General features: G+C 39.7%; 1 protein-coding gene across 3 annotated transcripts in view; it reads left to right on the top strand.

The window, feature by feature from the left end:
• The window catches only part of TAT (tyrosine aminotransferase), a 49,087-nt gene extending 28,123 nt beyond the window's left edge, over positions 1 to 20,964 (top strand). For all 3 annotated transcript variants that reach the window (XM_042968537.1, XM_042968538.1, XM_042968539.1), the window contains 11 exons: positions 11,482 to 11,728; positions 11,881 to 11,985; positions 14,238 to 14,305; positions 15,421 to 15,579; positions 15,780 to 15,918; positions 16,509 to 16,561; positions 17,354 to 17,506; positions 18,125 to 18,253; positions 18,595 to 18,678; positions 19,255 to 19,353; positions 20,209 to 20,964. In XM_042968537.1, coding sequence (XP_042824471.1) covers positions 11,482 to 11,728; positions 11,881 to 11,985; positions 14,238 to 14,305; positions 15,421 to 15,579; positions 15,780 to 15,918; positions 16,509 to 16,561; positions 17,354 to 17,506; positions 18,125 to 18,253; positions 18,595 to 18,678; positions 19,255 to 19,353; positions 20,209 to 20,349 — 1,377 coding nt within the window. In that variant the 3' untranslated portion in view covers positions 20,350 to 20,964. The remainder of the gene's footprint in view (positions 1 to 11,481; positions 11,729 to 11,880; positions 11,986 to 14,237; positions 14,306 to 15,420; positions 15,580 to 15,779; positions 15,919 to 16,508; positions 16,562 to 17,353; positions 17,507 to 18,124; positions 18,254 to 18,594; positions 18,679 to 19,254; positions 19,354 to 20,208) is intronic.
• Positions 20,965 to 21,262: the final 298 nt, after the last annotated feature.

The raw sequence follows: 21,262 nt of genomic DNA on the forward strand, positions 1-21,262 counted from the left end.
TAGTTGAGAGGTGCCTGGGTGGCACAGTTGGTTGAACATGCAAATTCGGCTCAGGTTGTGATTTCATGTTCATGGGTTTGAGCCCCACATTGGGCTCTGTGCTGACAGCTCAGAGCCTGGAGCCTGCTTTGGATTCTGTGTCTCCCTCTCTCTCTGCCCCTCCCCTGCTTGTGCTTTGTCTCTCTCTGTTTCTCAGAAAATAAAATGTTAAAAAAAATTTTGGGGTGCCTGGGTGGCTCAGTCTTTTGAGTGTCCAACTTGGGCTCAAGTCATGATCTCACAGTTCGTGGGTTCGAGCCCCACATCAGGCTCTGTGCTGACAGCTTGGAGCCCAGAGCCTGCTTCGGATTCTGTGTCTCCCTCTCTCTCTCTGCCCTTCCCCTGCTCACACTCCATCTCTGTCTCTCAAAAATAAATAAACGTTAAAAAAAATTATTTTTTAAATTTAAAAGGTAAGTGAATAGTCAATGCTTAATCCACATAGTTCATCCATTATTTTCTTAAAATTAACTCCCCCTGGGTTTTTGTTCATTTTCATTTTTTTTCTATTTTAATTTTTTTCTATTTAGGGAAGAAGGACTATAGTTTTCAACTCATTTTGTCATCTAAAGAGAGGCAGACTTGTGTAGTGAGGTCTGGAGCCACATGGCAACAGTGGAAGTCCAAATCACCACTTGCTACTGTGTGACCTTGTTTTTATCTGTTAGGTGGGGATAAAATAGGCCCTATTCCTAGGACTGATGTGAGGATGATGAGTTAATTGAGGGAGAGTGTTGGTAGGGGCCAGATGCCAAGTCGGCATGAGGTTTATGCCACTCTGCATGGGTAGAGAAAAGAAGGGTATGGGAAAAGGTGTATAAAAATAAAGGGCCTGAGATTTTAGGCAATCGTTATAAAGCAAGTTTACAAAATGTTTTATAGTCTTAGGAAAATGTTCACAATATCATGTAAAAGGAGACTCACAGAATGCAAAACTCTGTTACATGAAGCCTATTGGATGTATACCAAGAAAATATGTATATATTTCAAAATGTTAAATGTGGATAAAATGGATAATAGTTATCTCTGGGTAGTGAAACTATTTAAAAATATTTTTCTGTCAGAAAGTGGAAAGGTCAGAAGTAGAAAGGTGGTTGCCAAAGGCTGAGGAGAGGGGAGAGAATTAGTGTTTGACAGTTAAACACTGTTACAGAGTTATAGAGTTTCAGTTTTGCAAGATGAAAAAGTTCTAGACATCTGTTGCACAACAGTGTGAATATAGTTAATACTAAGCTGTACACTTGAAAATGATTAAGATGGTAAACTTAATGTTATTATTATTATTTTTTTTTACGACAGTTAAAAAAAAAGCCTTTTCTATGGCAAACACAAAGTTTTATACTTAAGAAAAAAATGAAGGCTGCCTGGGTGGCTCAGTTGGTTAGGTGTCTGACTCTTGGTTTCAGCCCAGGTTGTGAATTCCCAGTTCGTGAGTTTGAGCCCTGCATCGGGCTCTGCTCTGACAGCATGGAGCCTGCTTGGGATTTTCTCTCCCTCTCTTTCTGCCCCACCCTGGCTCTCTCTCTCTCTCTCTCTCTCTCTCTCTCTCTCTCTCTCTCTTTCCCTCCCCCCGTCCCTCAACATAATAAAGAAAAAGAAAAAAATGAGTAAAAGTTGTTGTTTGATTTTTAAATGAAAATCACTATGGCTGGTTGGTGTAGCTTTTTGTGAGTATTTCTACAGTTTATTGGACCTTAACGGCCCAGTAAGGTTTCCTAAGTAGACTTGGGTGCTCTGATTTGTTTTCCCCCTCAGGTTTCTATTGAGAGAAAACATGAGCTACAGAAGAGGGGTGTTACCAAAACTTGTTTGCTTTGGCTGTTTTTCTTTCTGATCTAGGTTTAGTTGTCAGCTACTAAAGAGGGTGTGCCCACGTGGATGACCTGATACAGCAGCCCCTGCCCCCTTCACACCCCCTTAACCCTGCACATTCTGCGTCAGCTGCATTATTTGCAGGACCACCCACCAAAATCCTGTGCTTCTGGCTGTTCTTTGATCTGTAAACCTGAGCTTGAGCCAGCCGGGTTGAGACAGAGGAGACTGGGCAGGTGATCTCAGAGCAGCTGTTTCATTGCCCCAAAGTCACTTCCTAGGTCTAGGTCTCACCTAGAAAAAGATGAGTCCCCCTATAAGATATGTGATGGACGTGAGCAGGTAGTTCACAAAACACCAAGAGCTAAAAAAAATATATGAGAAGTGACCACCCTTATCAAAGTTAGAAGGGACAGAAATAACAGCAATACCTTAATACCATTCCCCTCCCCCTGACAATCAATTTGGCAAAGATTTCTTTAGAAAATAATTCCCAGGGTTTGCAAACAATTACTGATAGGAAGGAAACTGGCCCTTCTGAAAGCAAGCTGGCAATGCTCATCAAGAACTCTAAAAATGTTTGTTCTAGAATAGAATATTCCATAAAAGGTTCAGAAAGATATGGGAATTTAGTATAAGATGAAGGTGACATCTCAAATTAACAAGGAGAGAGACTTTGATATCTGGCAATATTGAGGTCAGAATGACCTAGAGAATTTTCAGGTAGAAAAATATCTAGGACTTGTGGAATCACTATGTTGTACACCTAAAATTAACATAACATTGTGTGCCAACTGTACTTCAATTTAAAAACAAATCTAGAACCCTACTTAAATCAATGGATAGGTCATCCAGCAAAAAACCAATAAACAATGTTTTTGAATGACATATTGGACTAGATAGACTTAACAGACATATATAAAACATTCTGTCTAAAAACAATAGAATATACATTCTTTTCCAGTACACATGAAACATTCTTCAGAATAGATCACATGAAAAGACCACAAAACAAGTCTCAATAAATTTAAGGTGATTGAAACCAGAGCAAGCATCTTTTCTGACACATGGTATGATACTAGAAATCAATTACAAGAAAAGAACTGGAAAAAACACAAATATTTGGAAAATAAATGAGATGCTCCTAAACAGCCAGTGAGTCAAGAAAAAAAAAAAAAAAAAACAAAGGGTAAATTAAAAAATACATGGAGACAAATGAAAATGAAAACAAGGGGTGCCTGGGTGGCTCAGTCAGTTGAGCGTCCGACTTCGACTCAGGTCATGATCTCACAGTCTGTGAGTTCGAGCCTTGTGTCGGGCTCTGTGCTGACAGCTCAGAGCCTGGAGCCTGTTTCGGATTCTGTGTCTCCCTCTCTCTCTGCCCCTCCCCCGCTCATGCTCTCTCTCTCTCTCTCTCTCTCTCTCTCTCTGTCAAAAATAAAACATTTAAAAAAATTGAAAATGAAAACAAAATGGTCCAACATCTTTGCATGTAGTGAAAACAGTTCTAAGAGGGAAATTTATAGAGCTACAGGCTTACCCCAAGGAACAACAACAACAACAAAAGTTTAAATAAACAATCTAAACTTACACCTAAAAAAAGCTACAAAAAGAAGAAAAAACCTTTAGCCAGACTCACCAAGGAAAAAAGAGAGGACACAAATAAAGAGAATCTGAAATGAAAGAGGAGAACTAATAACCAATACCACAGAAATGCCAAGTATTATAAGAGACTACTATGAAAAATTATATGCCAATAAATTTGATTAGTTAGAAGAAATGAGTAAATGCCTAGAAATACACAATTTTCCAAAACTGAATCAGGAAGAAATAGAAAATCTGAACAGACCATTCCTCATAATGAAATTAAATTGATAATCAAAAAACTCCCACAAACAGAATCTATCTATCCATCCAGCCAGCCAGCCAGCCATCCCTTCATCTATTCAGTCTAACAAAAATTTAAAGAAGAGTTAATACCTATTCTTCTCAAATTATTCCAAAAAATATGAGTGGGAGAAAAGCTTCCAAATATATTCTGTGAAGCCAGAATTACTCTAATACCAAAACCAGACAAAGACACTGCAAAAAAAACACCCCTAAACAAACAAACAAACAAACAAACAAAAAACCTATAGGCCAATATCCCTGGTGAGCATAGATGCAAAAATCCTCAACAAAGTATTGTAAACCACATTCAACAATACATTAAAAAGATCATTCACCATGATCAAGTGGGATTTATTCTGGGGATGCAAGGATGGCTCAATATCCATAAATCAATGTGATAAGCCACATTAACAAAATGAAGAATAAAAATCAAATGATCATCTCAATAGAAGCAGAAAAAGCAGTTGATAAAATTTAACATTCATTCATAATAAAAACTTTCAACAAAGTGGGTTTAGAGGGAACATTGCTCAGCATAATAAAGGCAATATGTGGAAAGCCCACAGCTAACATCGTCAATGGTGAAAAACTGAGAGCTTTTGCTATAAGCTCAGGAACAAGACAATGATGTTCATTCTCACTACTTTTATTCAACACAGTAGTTGAAGTCCTAGCCACAGCAATCAGACAAGAAAAAGATATGAAAGGCATCCAAATGGGTAAGGAAGAAGTTAAACTGTCACTATTTGCAGATGACATGATACTACACATAGAAAATCCAGAAGATTCCACATACACAAAAAGCTATTCGAAGCAATAAATAAATTCAGTAAAGTTGTAAGATAAAAAATATTAAGAAATCTGTTGCGTTTCTATACATGAATAATGAAATAGCAGAAAGAGAAGAAAACAATTCCATTTACAATTTTACAAAGAATAAAATACTTAGGATTAACCTAACGAAGGAGATGAAAAACCTAAACTCTGGAAACTAAAACATTTATGAAAGAAATTGAAATGATACAAACAAATGAAAAGATATACCATACTCATGGATTAGAAAAATTCAGATTATGAAAATGTCCATACTACGCAAAGCAATTTATAAATTCATTTCAAACTCTATCAAAATATCAATGGTATTTTTCATAGAACTAGAACAAATAATTCTAAAATTTGTGTGGAACCACAGAAGACCCTGAATAACCAAAGCAATCTTAAGAAAGAAGAACAAAACTGGAGGTATCACAATCTCAGATTTCAAGATATACTACAAAGCTATAATAATCAAAATAATATGATACTGGCATGGAAATAGACACATAGATCACTAGAACAGAGTAGAGAGCCCAGAAATAAACCCACTTATATGGTTAATCTATGACAAAGGAGGCAAGAATATGCAATAGGGCTAAGACTTACTCTTTAATAAATGGTGCTGGGGAAACTGAACAGCTACATGTAAAAGAATGAAACTGGACCACTTTCTTACATTACACACAGAAATAAACTAAAAATGGATTAGAGACCTAAATGTGAGACCCAAAACAATAAAACTCCTAGAAGAATACATAGGCAGTAATCTCTTTGACATCAGCTGTAGAAACATATTTCTAGTTTTCAGGCAAGGGAAACAAAAGCAAAAATAAACTATTGGGACTGCACTGAAAAAAAAAGGTTTTGCACATTGAAGGAAACCATCAAGAAAATGAAAACATACCTACTAAATGCGAGAAGTTATTTGCAAATGATACATCTGATAAGGGGTTAATATACAATATATAAAGAACTTATACAGCTCAATATTGAAAGAACCCCCAAATCATCCAACTAAAAAAGGGCGGGGGCACCTGGGTGGCTCAGTCGGTTAAGCATATGGCTTTGGCTTAAGTCATGATCTCGTGATTCATGAGGTCAAGCCCTGCATCAGGTTCTGTGCTGACAATGGGAAGCCTGCTTGGGATTCTTTCTCTCTCTCTCTCTCTCTCTGCCCCTCCCACACTCACACTTTGTCTCTCTCTCTCTCTCAAGACAAAAAGGAAAATAGTGGAGAGATGACCTCAGTAGACGTTTTTCCAAAGAGACATGTGGATGGCCAACAGGCACATGAAAAGATGTTCAACCATTAATCAGGGAAATGCAAATCAAAAACTACAATGAGATATTGCCTTAACACTTGTCAGAATGGCTAGTATAAAAAAACCAAAACACAAGAAATAACAAGTGTTGGCAAGGATGTGGAGAAAATTTATATGCATGCACCATGCACTGTTGGTGGGACTATAAGCTGGTGTGGCCCCTGTGGAAAACAGTATGGAAATTTCTCAAAAAATTAGAAATATTATATAGTAATTCCACTACTGGATATTTACCCCACCCCCCAAAGTGAAAACACTAATTCAAAAAGATATGTACCCGTGTTTATTGCATCGTTATTTACAACAGTCAGGATATGGAAGCCACCCATGTCCAACTGACAGAAAAATGGATAAAGAAGGTATGATACACGCACACAACACATACACAGTGGAATATTACTTAGCCATAAAAAATGAGATCTTGCCATTTGGGACAACATGGGTAGATCTAGAGGGTATTATGCTAAGTGACTAAGTCACACTGAGAAAGACAAATACCATTGATTTCACTTATAAGTGAATCTAAGAAACAAACAAATGAACAAACAAAAAAATCAGAATCAGATGTATAAACACAGAGGAAAAACTGATGGTTGCCAGAAGAGAAGAAAGTAGGAAAATGGGCAAAATGAGTGAACGCGGGTGGGAGGTAAAGACTTCCAGTTATGGAATGAATAAGTCATGGGGATTAAAGGTACAACATAGAATACATATAGTCAGTGATATTGTAATAGTATTGTATGGTGACAGATGGTAGCTACACTTGTGTGACATAGCGTAACATAGTACAGTGTAACATACACTTGTCCGATCGCTGTGTTGTATACCTGAAACTAAAGTAACATTGTGTGTCAACTACAGTTCAATTTAAAAATACTCAGCTCCGGTTGTGATCTCACAGTTCGTGAGATTGAGCCGCATGTTGGGCTCTGGGCTGAGCATGGAGCCTACTTGGGATTCTCTCTCTGCTCTGTTGCTGCCCCTACCCCCTCTCAAAGAAGCATTAAAAAAAATTTTTTTTTTACTAGTTTTCTTTAGTTTTGAGAGGCAGAGAGAGACAGGGCGCGTGTGGGGGAAGGGCAGAGAGAGAGGGAGATACAGAATCGGAAGCAGGCTCCAGGCTCAGCTGTCAGCACAGAGCCTGATGCGGGGCCCAAACTCATGAACCATGAGATCATGACCTGAGCCGAAGTCGGACGCTTAACCGACTGAACCACCCAGGCGCCCCTCACGTAAGCATTTTTTAAAATAAAAAATAATAAAAGTACGTATCTAGGAATGTTGGATAAAATAAGGCAAAACGCCTGACTGAGCTCCAAAGATACAAAAGGAAATGCCCAATGGGCCAAAGATGAAAAGGAACTGAAAACCAGAGACATAGGTGGGCTGACATTACTCCTACCCTCGAGGGGATTATCTGAATAATATAAGGCTCCTGTGTTAACTTCCAGATGAGGACAGGACACCAAGTCCACAGGCTGTTGTGGGAGGGGGAGTTGAATCTGAGTCTTATGTGTAGCTGTGATCCTTAAAAGTCTGAATCTAGGGACACCTGTGTGGTTTGGTTGGTTAAGCATCAGACCTCAGCTCAGGTCATGATCTCACAGTTCGTGGGTTCGAGCCCCACACTGGGCTCTGTGCTGACAGTGCAGAACCTGGAGCCCGCTTTGGATTCTGGGTCTCTGCCTCTCCCCTGCTCACGCTCTCCCTCTCTCTCTCTCTCTCTCTCTCTCTCTCTCTCAAAAAAAAAAAAAAAGTGTAAACATTGAGTGACAGAAATCAGCTTCTAACTTTTAAAAAAGTCCCATCTTTGCTTGACTCTTGCAAAGGCCAATATTAAGAAAAAGAATCTTAGGGGTGCCTGAGTGGCTCAGTCGGTTGGGCTTCTGACTTCGGCTGCGGTCATGATCTCACGGTCTGTGAGTTCGAGCCCGGTGTCGGGCTCTGTGCTGACAGCTCAGAGCCTGGAGCCTGTTTCGGATTCTGTGTCTCCCTCTCTCTCTGACCTTCCCCCATTCATGCTCTGTCTCTCTCTGTCTCAAAAAATGAATAAACGTTAAAAAAAAAGTTTAAAAAAAAAAGGAAAGAAAAAGAATCTTAACCTCTGAGATTCTGATCACCTAGAGAACCCTTGCTGTAAAACTCAGTTGATTCCCTTTGTCAGCCCTTAAGCAGGATATGTAGTTGTGATAGGTAGTCTGAACTCCAAGAGGTTGTCAAAATAAGACATATTGTATTGTCTCTTCTTCCTATAGTCTATCAGTTGATCAATTTGGCAGGTCTTTCGGTATGTGAAATGTGATTCTACCTCTAGGAAACTATCCTACAAATTATAGGATACTTATAAAATAATTTTCAATTATCAGTAATGAGTGTGTTCAATGTTTTATTTGTAAGAGAAAAAAATAGAAGCTGCCCTATGTCCAACAAGAATAAAATGGTTAAATGGACAGTATATAGCCATTAAAAAGAATGAAATTGATCTCCATGTATGAAAATGGAAAGGATATCAAGACAATGTGTTAAGATTTTTTAAAAGGCAAGCTGTAAAACAGCATTATTCAATAGAAACAGAATGCAAAGCACACAGGAATTGCAAACTTTCTAGTAGAAGTATTTTAAAATGTAAAAGAAGTAGGTGAAATTAGTGATTTGACCCAATATATCCAAAATATTATTTAAGCATGTAATCAATATAAAATTATTGATGAGATATTTTACATTATTTTCATATAAGTCTTCAAAACCTGATGTGTGTTTTACACCAACACCACATCTCACTTTAGACAAACCACATTTCATGTACTCAATAGCTGCTTTTGACTAGTGGCTGTAATAATGGACAGTGCAGCTATATAGAACAAATTTGTAGTATCTATGTTTTCAAACAACTTTAAAGCCAGCTATGGAAGTATTAAGTGTTGTATAGAAACAGAAAACACTTGAAAAGATATACAAGAAGTGGCTAAAGCAACCATCTGTATGGAGTGGAGTTGTGGGGAAAGGTGTTCAGAGTTTAGTTTACAAACATCAGTATTTCAATTTACTATATGAGGATTTTAATTACTAAAACAGTAAGAGTAAAAGAAAATGTGTTGGCATTAAATGGTGGTGATTGTTGCACAATATTGTGAGTGTATTAAAAATCATTGAACCTTATACTCTGAAAAGATGAAAGTGTGAATATTTTGTTATGTGAATTTTATCTCAATTTGAAAAATATATGTAAAGAACAAGAGATCTATGTTGTGGGGGAGAAATAAGGGTAATGTGTTAGAGTGGTGGTAGAATTATAAATGCTTTTAGTTTGTTCTGATTTTCTCCAGTACACATGTATTATATTTCAAATGGGGGTGGTGATGGAATAAAAGCATTTAGGAAAGAAAGGTCTTCTTTCTTGACAAAATCTGTGTGCTTTGGAAACAATACCGTGTTCTCATTGTGTTGGCAGCTATGCAAAAGTATACATCCGTCTATACAATGTTTAACTACCATTAAGTAAAACAAAGAAGCCATGTGCCTTTTGCCATGGGGTGCCAAACAGCAGAACTGATGCAACTCTTTCTTCCTTCTCTGTGCCTTTGGATGTTGTAGACAAGGCTGTGTACTTGCATTTTGCAACAGAGCAGCCCTGAATATCTAGCTCAGGGTGCAGGGCTTCCAGCTTTCGAATTTGAAATTCGCTATGACCTGGCTGGCTTCCTGCCCTTGCCTTGTGCTTCTGCTGCTCCGCCCTAAGATGAGGTGGTGAACACTTACTTGCTTCACTGGGGTGGGAAAGGGAATGTGTTAGATAAGTTCTTCAAAGCACTAAGAGATGAAAGGTCCAGAAGAATAAAAGGTAATTCACCCCCCACTGGAGACTCCAATCACCTAAAAGTAAATGGAGAAGAAAGAACTTATGTAACAACTCTTTGTCTTCCAATAAATAAACAGATAGGATCTGAGCAGATGGAGTCCCAGAGGCTTCTTTTAACCCTTGAGTGGATGGTCTTTTTTATAGGCTCACCGGAATGCTGAGGTTTCTGCTGTGCTTGCTTAGCAAGGTTGTTTGTTTAGACTTCACCTGACATATTATTCTCCCCACAACTTCCTAGCAGGTAAATGAAGGAGAATTCACAGTACAGGATAACGTTCCACAGGTTTTAGTTGCCTTGAAGACGCTACTACTATCTTTTAAGGTATTTGTTGAGTGAAACTTAATTTGTTTCAACTGCCCATTTGTTGTGACTGAAGAAGAACCTTGTGAACAAGGAAAGGAGTGCAGGATGCAGGAAGTAAATAAACATGTTGCATAACAAATTGTGCAACTATTCCTTCAGTGAATAGTGAATTCCTTCACTAATTCCTTCAGTGTCTTGAAAATCTATAAAATGATGTACCTATGTATCTATCTTGTATCCATCTATGTATCTATCCTCTATCTACCTACCTATTAATCTGTCTTGGCGAATGGATAGAAATGGCCAAATCATTATGTAACACTGCCTACCCCTGGGGAGAGTGTATGGACTCTGGGGATAGTGAAAATGAAGTGTGTAGATAGCAAGGTGCAAGGAAGGACTCTTCACTTTTTACTTTACACATGTCTGTACTGTTAACATTTTAATAGGTTATTTGTATCAAAAGAGATTTAATAAAAATTGCCAACTGTAATCCTAACAAGCCCTCTGACAGTCCTCTCAAATGTCTCACAAAGTGCCCAGAAAGAGTTAACACAGAGAATTCCAGAGGTTTGAAGTGAGGACAAACTCCTGATATGGTGGGGGGGGGGGGTGGAGGAAGAGTTAGAGGTGAGAAGCAGCAAGTGAGGAAGGGGAGGGAAAGGAGGGCTGGCCACCCAGTTCTCACCCTAGCCAATAGCAGGAAAGTTCCAGGCCCAACGCCCATTTGTGCAAACTATTTCAGGAGTCAAGAATTGCATCCGAGGCCATTGTCACTGTGACCTGTCAAAGAAGGACTAAGAGCTTCCAGGTTTGGCTACTGGGAGGGCAGTTTCTCCTGTAGTTGGAAGGTAAAATCTCAAGCCTCAGCTAATGTGGTGGTAATTGGGATGTGTGCTTTCTTCTTTATGGTGTATTGACTTCTTTTTTCTACAGGATACTAAGGTGCTCGTGGGATAGGGCTTTATTTTTACTAATGACAAAATATTAACACTAAATTTCTAACTGTGGAATGGTCCTTCCTGGTTCTTGCAGAGGGCAAGACAGTCTATTGAAGCATTAGGGAGACACTTGGATAGGCTTTGCATGGAAAAGAGGCAACACATATATATGCTTTGTTTCATGATTTTCATGTCAGTTCTCCTCAGTCTCACTGAGAGCAGTTAAACTTTCAATGACATTATGGTTGCATGTAGTCTCACAGTAGATAAGTATTCAGTGCATGGTCTTTGCTAACATTATAAAATGGGTTCTTGCTTTATATTCCATCTCAGCAAAAAGTCTTAAAACTCCCCTTATTCGCAAAGCATGAAAAATGTGGCCAAACAAAGCAGTTTGGAAAGACATCTAACGAAATCACGCTTATGTTTAGGTTCAAATATAGGCCGCCAAGATGCTGCTCTGTTCTTAGTGTCACAAGGACCTCCTTTTCCCCATAGGCTTTACTAGTGATGGACCCATATGTGATTCAGATGAACAGCAACAGCAACCTTCCCTCAGTTCTGGATGTGCACGTCAACCTTGGTGGGAGAAGCTCCGTGCCGGGAAAAATGAAAGGCAGGAAGGCCAGATGGTCCGTGAGGCCCTCAGACATGTCCAACAAAACTTTCAATCCCATCCGGGCCATTGTGGACAGCATGAAGGTGAAGCCTAATCCAAACAAAACCATGATTGCTCTGTCAATTGGTGAGTTGGGGACTCTCAGGTGAGGGGCAGATCTCATCACTGTTAGCCCCATCCTCACAACTGCTTGGAGAAGATGGGAGTAGAGAGGGAGTCCGAGCACTGGGCATGGAAGAGTAACCTCTTGGGGCTCTTTTTTTCTCTTCCATGAAAAGGGGACCCTACTGTGTTTGGAAACCTGCCTACAGACCCTGAAGTCACCCAAGCAATGAAAGATGCTCTAGACTCGGGAAAGTATAATGGCTATGCCCCCTCCATTGGTAAGCTTCTCCTGAGACTCTGTCTGGTGGTGTCCAAATTGTTAGTGCTCTTCTATTAGGAGTAAGTTTCCAGCAGTTCTCTTTGCTTCCCTGATTCATAGATCCTAAGGAGAGGCTAAGATAAAATAGCCATTTGGATTTGGGGACGAGGATCTCAGAATGCTTGAACACAGCCAGCAGGGTTCAGCTCCTTTCCTGGCTTCCTCTGGCCCACTGGCTCTGCCTCTTTTGTTCTGTTCACGTACTTATTTCTCAACCAACATTGCTAATTTTCATATGAAGGCCTTGGATTTTGCAGGTGCCTGTTTACTTAGCCTCTAGGTCCTACATTAATTTACTTATTTGCACTATGTAGATAGCTTCTTGGCTTCATTTCTTTTTCTCTACACATTCAACCCTTATTTTAACTATGGTCAAATATCACCGTGTGGTTGAATGTTCTGATTACATTCAAATGCATTTATAACTGTTTCAGCTTAAATAAAGAGATAAAAATGAAGTAGAATACAAAGAATGGGCTGTCCCATTGAAGAAGAGGTTATTTCTGACAGAAAGAAGTTATTCTTATTGAGATGTTTTTACAGTAGGAGTTTCAGGTGTACAGCTGTATAATACAACTGTATACGCTGCAAAGTGATCACCACAAGTCTGGTTACTGCTCATCACCATACGGTTGGCCCCTTTACCCCTTTTTGCCCATCCCTATTCTTATTTAGGTTTAACTGTCTCCATCTACTAACCATTTCCACATTAAATGTCTGATAAAATAAGTGACCCTTTGACTTTGTTTCAATGTTGCACACACACACCCCCAGTCTCCATATGTACCTAGCAACATATTATTTTCCTTTTTAAAACTTATTTATATTGTTTTATTTGAATATAGTTGATACACAATGTTACATTAGTTTCAAGTGTAGACAGTGGTTCAACATCTCTGTACTTTATGTTTGCTCACCCCAAGGGTAGCTGCCGTCTGTCACCATACAACATTAGTACAGTACCATTGACTGTATTCCCTATGCTGCGCCTTTTATTCTCATGACCTACTCATTCTATAACCGGAAGCTGTATCTCCCTCTCGCCTTCACCCATTTTGCCCATCTTCCTAGCCCTTTCCCTCTGGAAGGCATCAGTTTGTTCTCTGTATTTATAGTTCTGATTCTGCTTTTTTTCTTTGTTCATTTGTTTGCTGGTTTTTTAGATTCCACAATGAGTGAAATCATATGGAATGTGTCTTTCTCAGTCTAACTTATCTCACCTGGCATGATACCCCCTAGGTCCATCCATGTTGCTGCAAATGACAAGATATAGTGACATATTTCTAATGTAGGATGCAAATCCAGTTTTGTGCTAAAATAGAATTTTAAAAACACTTCAAAGAGCCTGAGGGACGTAATTTTTAGGTTGATTGTTTATGTTTTATAAAGTTTCATACAACAAAAATCAACAAAAGAAGACCAAAAATTAGATTATAAAACAAGTTTATAACTTTTATACCCAAAGTATTAGGGAACAGATTCAACCTGAAAAACCAAAAACAGTTCTCCACTTCACAAATATTCAAACGATATGAACATTTCATGCCAAAGGAAATATAGGCCATAACATTTATCTAGGAAAATTCTCTTCCTTATTAGTAATTAAGGAAGTGCTGATTTATATAACTTCAAGACATTTATCTCTAACTGTTAAGTGGAACATTATGAAATATTGTATCTGGACTTTATAATTGAATGGAGTCTTCTTAAAAGCAGTTTCGCAAACCAATTTGCATGATGCTGTCCCTACGTCAAACTTGTAAGCCAACATTTGGAAATATTGTATAAGAATTGAATTTAAAAGAAAAACTTGTGCAAAACCACTAATAGGTATATGATATAATGTAAAAAACTTAAAAGGGACCCAATGTATTACATGCATTGATTACAACTCTTCAAAATATATAGTCCTGGAAGGGATTTAGGAAAAATCTAAATATTGTTTTTTATGAAAAATAAAACATAATCATAGTAATCAAGATGGTGCAGAGTATTTTATACTTTGGAAAGTTCTCCTTGTTATTATTTACACATGTGAGATTATTATAAAATTGTAACACATAACTCCTTTATCTATAGTGGCTGAGAGCTAAACTGAACAGTTTGTGCTCTAAGCAGGGGCAGGAGTTAGCCTGAGGTCCTTTTGACTCTAGGGCATAGTGGTCAGTTGCCAGATGCAAACTTTCAGCTTCTTCCTTCCGGCTCTTTCAGGCTACTTATCCAGTCGTGAGGATATTGCTTCTTATTACCACCGGCCCGAGGCACCCCTGGAAGCTAAGGTAGGGCTTAACCAAGGTAACAGCTCTGAAGTAATACTGGGCAAACTATACCATTTTCCTTGTCTCTGTTCCACAAGGAATAACAGTTTCGGGAAACAAAAGGCGTGAAGAATTTCCCTTTAGCAATTTGAGAACTTCTCATAGAGTGAGGCCACTTAATCCCTGAGTATATTTAATGCCATTACAGTATGATGATAATGTTGAATATAATTTATGTGGTGTTCTGTCTTGAGGCTCAAAGGATTCAGAGGTTCCCCTACATTTGATTCTCTGCAAAAGAACTTTAAAAAACAATAATTCATAACACCAAATAAGTAACATTTTTTATTTTACCAATAAGATCTTTCTTAAATTTCTTTCTTAAATTTGTAGCTTCCATCATTCACTTCCCCACTCAGATGGGGGGGCTCCTGGGTGGCTCATTTGGTTAAGCGTCCAACTTTGGCTCAAGTCGTGATCTCATGGTTCATGAGTTCAAGCCCCTTGTCAGGTTCTGTGCAGACAACTCAGAGCCTGAAGCCTACTTCAGATTTTCTCTCTCTCTCTCTCTCTCTCTCTCTCTCTCTCTCTCTCTGTCCTCTCCCGTTCACCCTCTGTCTCTATCTCTCAAAAATGAATAAACATTAAAAAAAAAAAGCTCACTCAGATGGGAAGATTGAGGTACTATGGAATATTCAATCGATGGCAGGGCCACAAGTTTAAATGCCACTCTCCCTCTGTCGTCTACTGTGTGTGTTGATATTTCTTAACATAAGAGGTGCCCTCAGTCTGTATTTCAGAGAAGAATCAGGCTTCAAATTTCTGGTCGAAGGTAAACAAATAACCAAGTGAAAAAGTCCAAGGTCATAATGATCTCTCATGGAAGTCTGCTGAGTCATAGCTGACATGTACTTGTTAAAGTGATTTACTTCTTTTAAGTGGTCAATATTTTCAACGTTTAGATATGGACATATATAAGCATTTTCCCCCAATTTTGGCTTAGTACAGTCCTGACTACTTTACTTAGAGCTTGTAAAAGTAAGTTTATTATTGCTCCCCACTCACCTATCTGACAATGTCTTTTCTCCCACTGCTGTTGGAACCCCTAACAAAATGTACCTTTTATTTCTTCACAGGATGTCATTCTGACTAGTGGCTGCAGTCAGGCTATTGAACTTTGTTTAGCTGTGTTGGCCAACCCAGGACAAAACATCCTAGTTCCAAGACCCGGTTTCTCTCTTTATAGGACTTTGGCTGAATCAATGGGAATTGAGGTCAAACTCTACAATTTATTGGTAAACAACTTTTTAATTTTAGACCCCAGTGTTGAATTACGGCTTTGTAAAAATATATGACAATTGTCTTAGCACAGAAAGATTTGGAAGTGGGTGGTGGAGGCCACAAACACATTTTATTATTTAGAATATACTGTTAAGTGAATATTCCCCCTCAAGTTTTCAGAACCATCTTAGTCTCACCCTTTCTTCCTCCCCAGCCAGAAAAGTCTTGGGAAATTGACTTGAAACAACTGGAATCTCTAATTGATGAAAAGACAGCTTGTCTCATTGTTAATAATCCATCAAACCCCTGTGGGTCAGTGTACAGTAAAAGTCATCTCCAGAAAATTCTGGCTGGTAAGTCCATCAGACTTCATTTGACAGGAGAAGATATGGGGATAGGATCCTTGAGCTGTTTTCCTGGAATGAGAAGAGGGTTAGTTCCGAGCTGAGGATGGGGGTGGGGGAGCTCTACTGGGGTCTCCAGTGAATAGTGTGCCCCTGGAGCAGTAGACCTCACCTACAAGAAGGAGAAAAAGGCAGCACTTGCCTCTTCACTATTCCCATATGTGGAAGAGCAGGTTTGAAATATCTGGTTAATTAAATGGTATATTTAGCCTCTGTATCCTGGAAGAGTATAAGAATTTATAGTTCTTAAATTGGAAAACAAAACACATAAATATGAAATGCAAAATATAATAAGTCCAGGTGAATATTAATTGCTAAGGCAATTCACATTAAAAAGGATTTCAGTCTGGGGGCCCCTGGATGGCTCAGTTGGTTAAGCATTCGACTCTTGATCTCAGCTCACGTCTTGATCTCAGAGTCGTGGGTTCAAGCCCCATGTTGAGCTCCATACTGGGCATGAAGCCTACTTAACAACAACAACAACAACAACAACAACAACAACAACAACAGTGATTTCAGCCTGTTTTTCTTATTTTTAGTGGCTGCAAGGCAGTGTGTCCCCATCTTAGCTGATGAGATCTATGGAGACATGGTAAGTCTTGGGCAGGATCTATCACTACAATAATCTCAATTCCAAATTACTTCATGGGACCTTTAGAGGTGGCATCAAACACACCAGAAGTAATTCCTAATCATTTCAGTACAGCATATCAGTATCCCTGCACTCTTAAAAGTACATATAGATTCTACAATCTCTTAGCCAGTTTTCCGAAGTCCAAAAAGCTATAAAAATCTGAAGATTTTTGAAATTCCTTTGGTGGAAAAACCTGGCTTGACTTGATGTAAAGATATTTGTAGATTTTCTATGTATCTCACTTATATATGTATATATATATTTGTCAAGAATGTAAGGAAAGGGAAAGAAATGTTAATATGCTTGATTAGGAGTGCCGTCCCGCACTGCTTTGGGGGTGTTACATAATATATGATCCAGGTAAACTTCTCAAAAATCCAACAATCCTACATTCTGCAACAAATATGGGCCCAAGAATCTCAGGTAAAGGGTTGTGGACCCCTATTATATTTTTAAATGTCTAATTCCAACAAGCATTCATTCCCCAGAGCAAGCTTTGTTGAGTTGTATCTATTCCTGGGCCAGGATCAGTATCCTCATCGTAGGCTTCCTTTAATCCAGACCAGATGTCAGGTTATATGTCTCTGTATAGTCTCCTTTGAAGCCTCCTAGGCTCCCAGTTATGCTTTAGGGTAGGATGAGCGCATAAATCCAAGGCCCTGTTCCTAGTTATACAAGGTAAAGACTGGAAGGCATGGGATTTGGAGGAAAGTAAGCCAGAAGACAACTGCAAGGATCTCTTCTCCTCAGGTGTTTTCGGGTTCCAAATTTGAGCCTCTGGCCACCCTCAGCAGCAACGTCCCCATCCTGTCCTGTGGAGGGCTGGCCAAGCGCTGGCTGGTTCCTGGCTGGAGGTTGGGCTGGATCCTCATCCATGACCGAAGAGACATTTTTGGCAATGAGGTAAGAGCAATGAGGTGATACAGTATGTCTAATTTAGGATATATATGTGTATTTAATTTGCATGCACAGTGGTTGGGTGGTGATTTTTTTGTTGTTTTAGTGTTGTTTTTTCTTCTTTCTTCTTGGCCCTGTAGTTCTGGGTGCCAAAAGATGCTGGGTAAAGACGGTACTTAGTTATTCCTCTCCAAAACTCAGTTTTCTTGTACCTGGTTCTATGAAGAAGTTCCATCTGCTTCTAATTTTAGGACCACAAATAAGGAAACAATGGCTATAATGATACGTGATTTTGTTTGCAGGCTTACAATATGCCAGCACTTGGTATACATTATTTTACTGTAATCCTCCCAACAACTCTAGGAGGCCATAGTATTATCTCCTTTTTACGGTTGAGAAAACTGAAGCACTGAGACATTGTACAATTTGCTGAGTCACGCAGCATGTGCGTGACAGAGCTGGGCTACAAACCCCAGTGGTCTGATCTAAGAGTGCCAGTAGGCACGCACCATCACTTCTCCAGAGACTACAAACCTGATGGAAAGAATAGCCAGAACCAGAATCCCCAAAACTGGAATGCTTAAGGAAGGCTAAATAATATGTTTGCGGGTTGGGGGGGTTTAGATCCGAGATGGGTTGGTGAAACTGAGTCAGCGGATCCTGGGACCCTGCACCATTGTCCAGGGAGCTCTGAAAAGCATCCTACATCGCACCCCTCAGGACTTCTACCACAACACTCTGAGCTTCTTGAAGGTAAGGGCAGCCCATAGCCTTTTACTTTGGGAGTGAGGAAATGCCGCCAGTGGAGTTAGGAATAACATGTCCCCGTTTCTGGAGCGGTGTGCCATTATGGGGCCTCCAAATCAGAAGATGGCATCAGTGTAACTATCCACCCTTCCATGTCTCTCATTTCTGGCACTTCACTCTGCTCCTGGCCAAAAGTGATAGGATTTTTTTCTCGCCTACTTCCTGTGCCCTTGATGCCAGCAGAGCAAACTTAGGTTCCCTGCCTCCAGTGTGGGCTCTACTTTTAATGACGTGCTTTTCTTTCACTTATATTTTGATTCTTGACATCTTTCTGCCTCCTCTTGTAGTCCAACGTTGATCTTTGCTATGACGCACTAGCTGCCATCCCTGGACTCCGGCCAGTCCGCCCTTCTGGGGCCATGTACCTCATGGTAAGTATGTAGGTGGCAGGCATTTTCTGTAAGGCAAGCAGAAGCTGGTCTGCAGGACTCACAAAGACAACCAGCTAAGCCTCCCAGCCTGTTAGTTTAGGAATCGCCTTGTTCTGAATGTCTGTTCAGGTCACTCTGAGATCTTGACCTGAGCCAAGGTCGACACTTGCCCGACTGAGCCACCCAGGTGCCCCTGTTTCCAGAATAACTTGGGGCATTGGCATTTTGTGGACTGGAGACACTAGTATCTTGTAATTGGTGGGATAGTTCCATGCAGTCAACAATTGCCCGGCTCACAATGTTAATGTTGCCTTTTTAGAGAAACACTGACATTCTATTTCCAGCTTTCACTTATCAACATCCAGGAAGGAATGCTTCAATAAACTAAAATATTAATATAAAGACATCCTGTCTTTCCTATGAAAAATTCCATGGGCTCCTAAGTGTTAGAACTCTTAGTTATCACTAGTAGAGTTCCAAGATATTTTTTAGAGCAGTCCCTATGTTAGTTTCTGGCATGGGGAGTTGGTCTGTTTTCCCTCCTGATAAGTATGCCTCTCCCTGTAATTGGTATAGGTTGGCATTGAGATGGAACATTTCCCAGAATTTGAGAATGATGTGGAGTTCACAGAGCGGTTAGTTGCTGAGCAGTCAGTCCACTGCCTCCCAGCAACGGTGAGTGTTCATGTCTCTCAGGACATTCCCAACAGTTTCTAGAGCCTCGGGTTGAGTTGGTCTTTAGCCTGCCTTTTTTTCCCCTCAACAAAGTGTATTCTCATTTGATAAGATTCAAACTGATGTGTTTCATGACGTCTATTTAAAATTTGTTTCTCCCTCGTCATTATCCCATCCATACCGGGAAGAAACGTTGTGGCTGAACATTTTAAGTGAGGGGAAACAGGCTTGTCCCACAAGTCCCTTTTAAGATGAATTGTTTCTAGACTTAGCACCCCAATGATGGTGTCAACCAAGAAAAGAAGCGGAGCTAAAATAAAACAAAAACATTTATTCGGTGTCTCAGAATTGCAATTTGGGGAACACAGATCTGGGCAGTGACCCAAATAGTGTCCTTCCACCCCCCAGAACAAAAGTCAAGTGTTTTTAAAGACAAAAAGGAATGCTTGTATATGCTATTTATAAAGAATTTTGATTGATTGGTGGCAGAAAACTAATCTTGGCTGAATGTAATTGGTTACTAAGGCTATCACTAAACAAAGTCTCACTGTAGCAAGTCTCAAGACTCTGGCTGAGTCCTTGTGAGATTGGTGGTTTGGCCCAGTTCAAAAGTTCATGGTTTCATGGGTGAAGAGGTGCATAAGATCCATCTCCTTAATGGCCTTCTGGGTCCATTTTAAAACCCCTTGACATAAGCGACCCCATTTTATTTCACCTTTCACAGAGGAACTGAGTCAACTGATAGCTCTGAGTAAATGACATCACTGCTTCTTGCTGATTAGGACCCTGGCCATCGTAGGGTGGTTTAGTACCAGATTCAATTGCTATGAGAATAACAGGCTCTTATTTTTGCAGTGCTTTGAGTACCCGAATTTCTTCCGAGTGGTGATCACAGTCCCCACAGTGATGATGCTGGAGGCCTGTAGCCGGATCCAGGAGTTCTGCGAGCTGCACTATCACTGTGCTGAAGGGAGCCAGGAGGAGTGTGACAAATAGGCCCAAGTCCGTTTTCTTGAGTATGTGTCCCATCCGGGGAAGGCTGGACTGGCCTTGCTGTTCCTCAAGGGGAATCAGGTGCCCCTACTGGGAGAGGGGCCTCAAAAGCATGTCAAGCGTTCAGAATCGCTCCTGCTTTCCCCCAGCTATGTCCACATACACACTCTGAATCCCAGATTGTCCTCACTCTGCTCTGCTGGAGTGACTCACTCATTCATTAATCTGCCCCCTCCTATATGACTTCCTCCTTTTTTATTGAGAATACTAGGTGAACAAAATTTACCAGAAAGCACCAGAGACAAGAAAACTAAAAGCTCATGATAAGAGAAACAAAAGATTGAGAGAATTTGTGCCCCAACCATTTCCTCATACTATAAATAAGAATACACTCTCTCCAGTCAGGTCTGAGGCCTAATTCTGTTACTGCTTCACTTCAGGTATACCTCGCTTTATGCAATAGAACTATAATGAAAGAAGTTGGGGACACATATATTGGTTAATTATTTTCTAAACACATTAGGAAAGTTTGCTAATTTGAAAGATCCCTTACAGAAACATTTTCATTGATTTTTTTTTAAGAACTGTTGATCGTATGGGGTGCCTGTCTGGCTCAGTTGGTAGAGCATGTGACTCTTGATCTTGGGGTCATGAGTTCAAGCCCCACATTGGGTTCAGAGATTATATCAATCAATCAATCAATCAATCAATCAGAATTGTTGATTGTAAAGGTAATCAATGGACTTTCTAAATTTAGATATGTGTGCATCAGGGTTTCTTAAAATGAGGGCACATCTGTATTTTAAAAAAAAAAAGGAGGAATCATCAGACCTTCCAGAAATACTGTGGTGTAAGGGCCAGAAATATTCTCATTTATCATTGTTATGGAATCATTGCTTTTGCTGTAAGGTTGATA

This window comes from Panthera tigris, chromosome E2 (assembly GCF_018350195.1).
Source record: "Panthera tigris isolate Pti1 chromosome E2, P.tigris_Pti1_mat1.1, whole genome shotgun sequence".
Taxonomy (NCBI): Eukaryota; Metazoa; Chordata; class Mammalia; order Carnivora; family Felidae; genus Panthera; species Panthera tigris.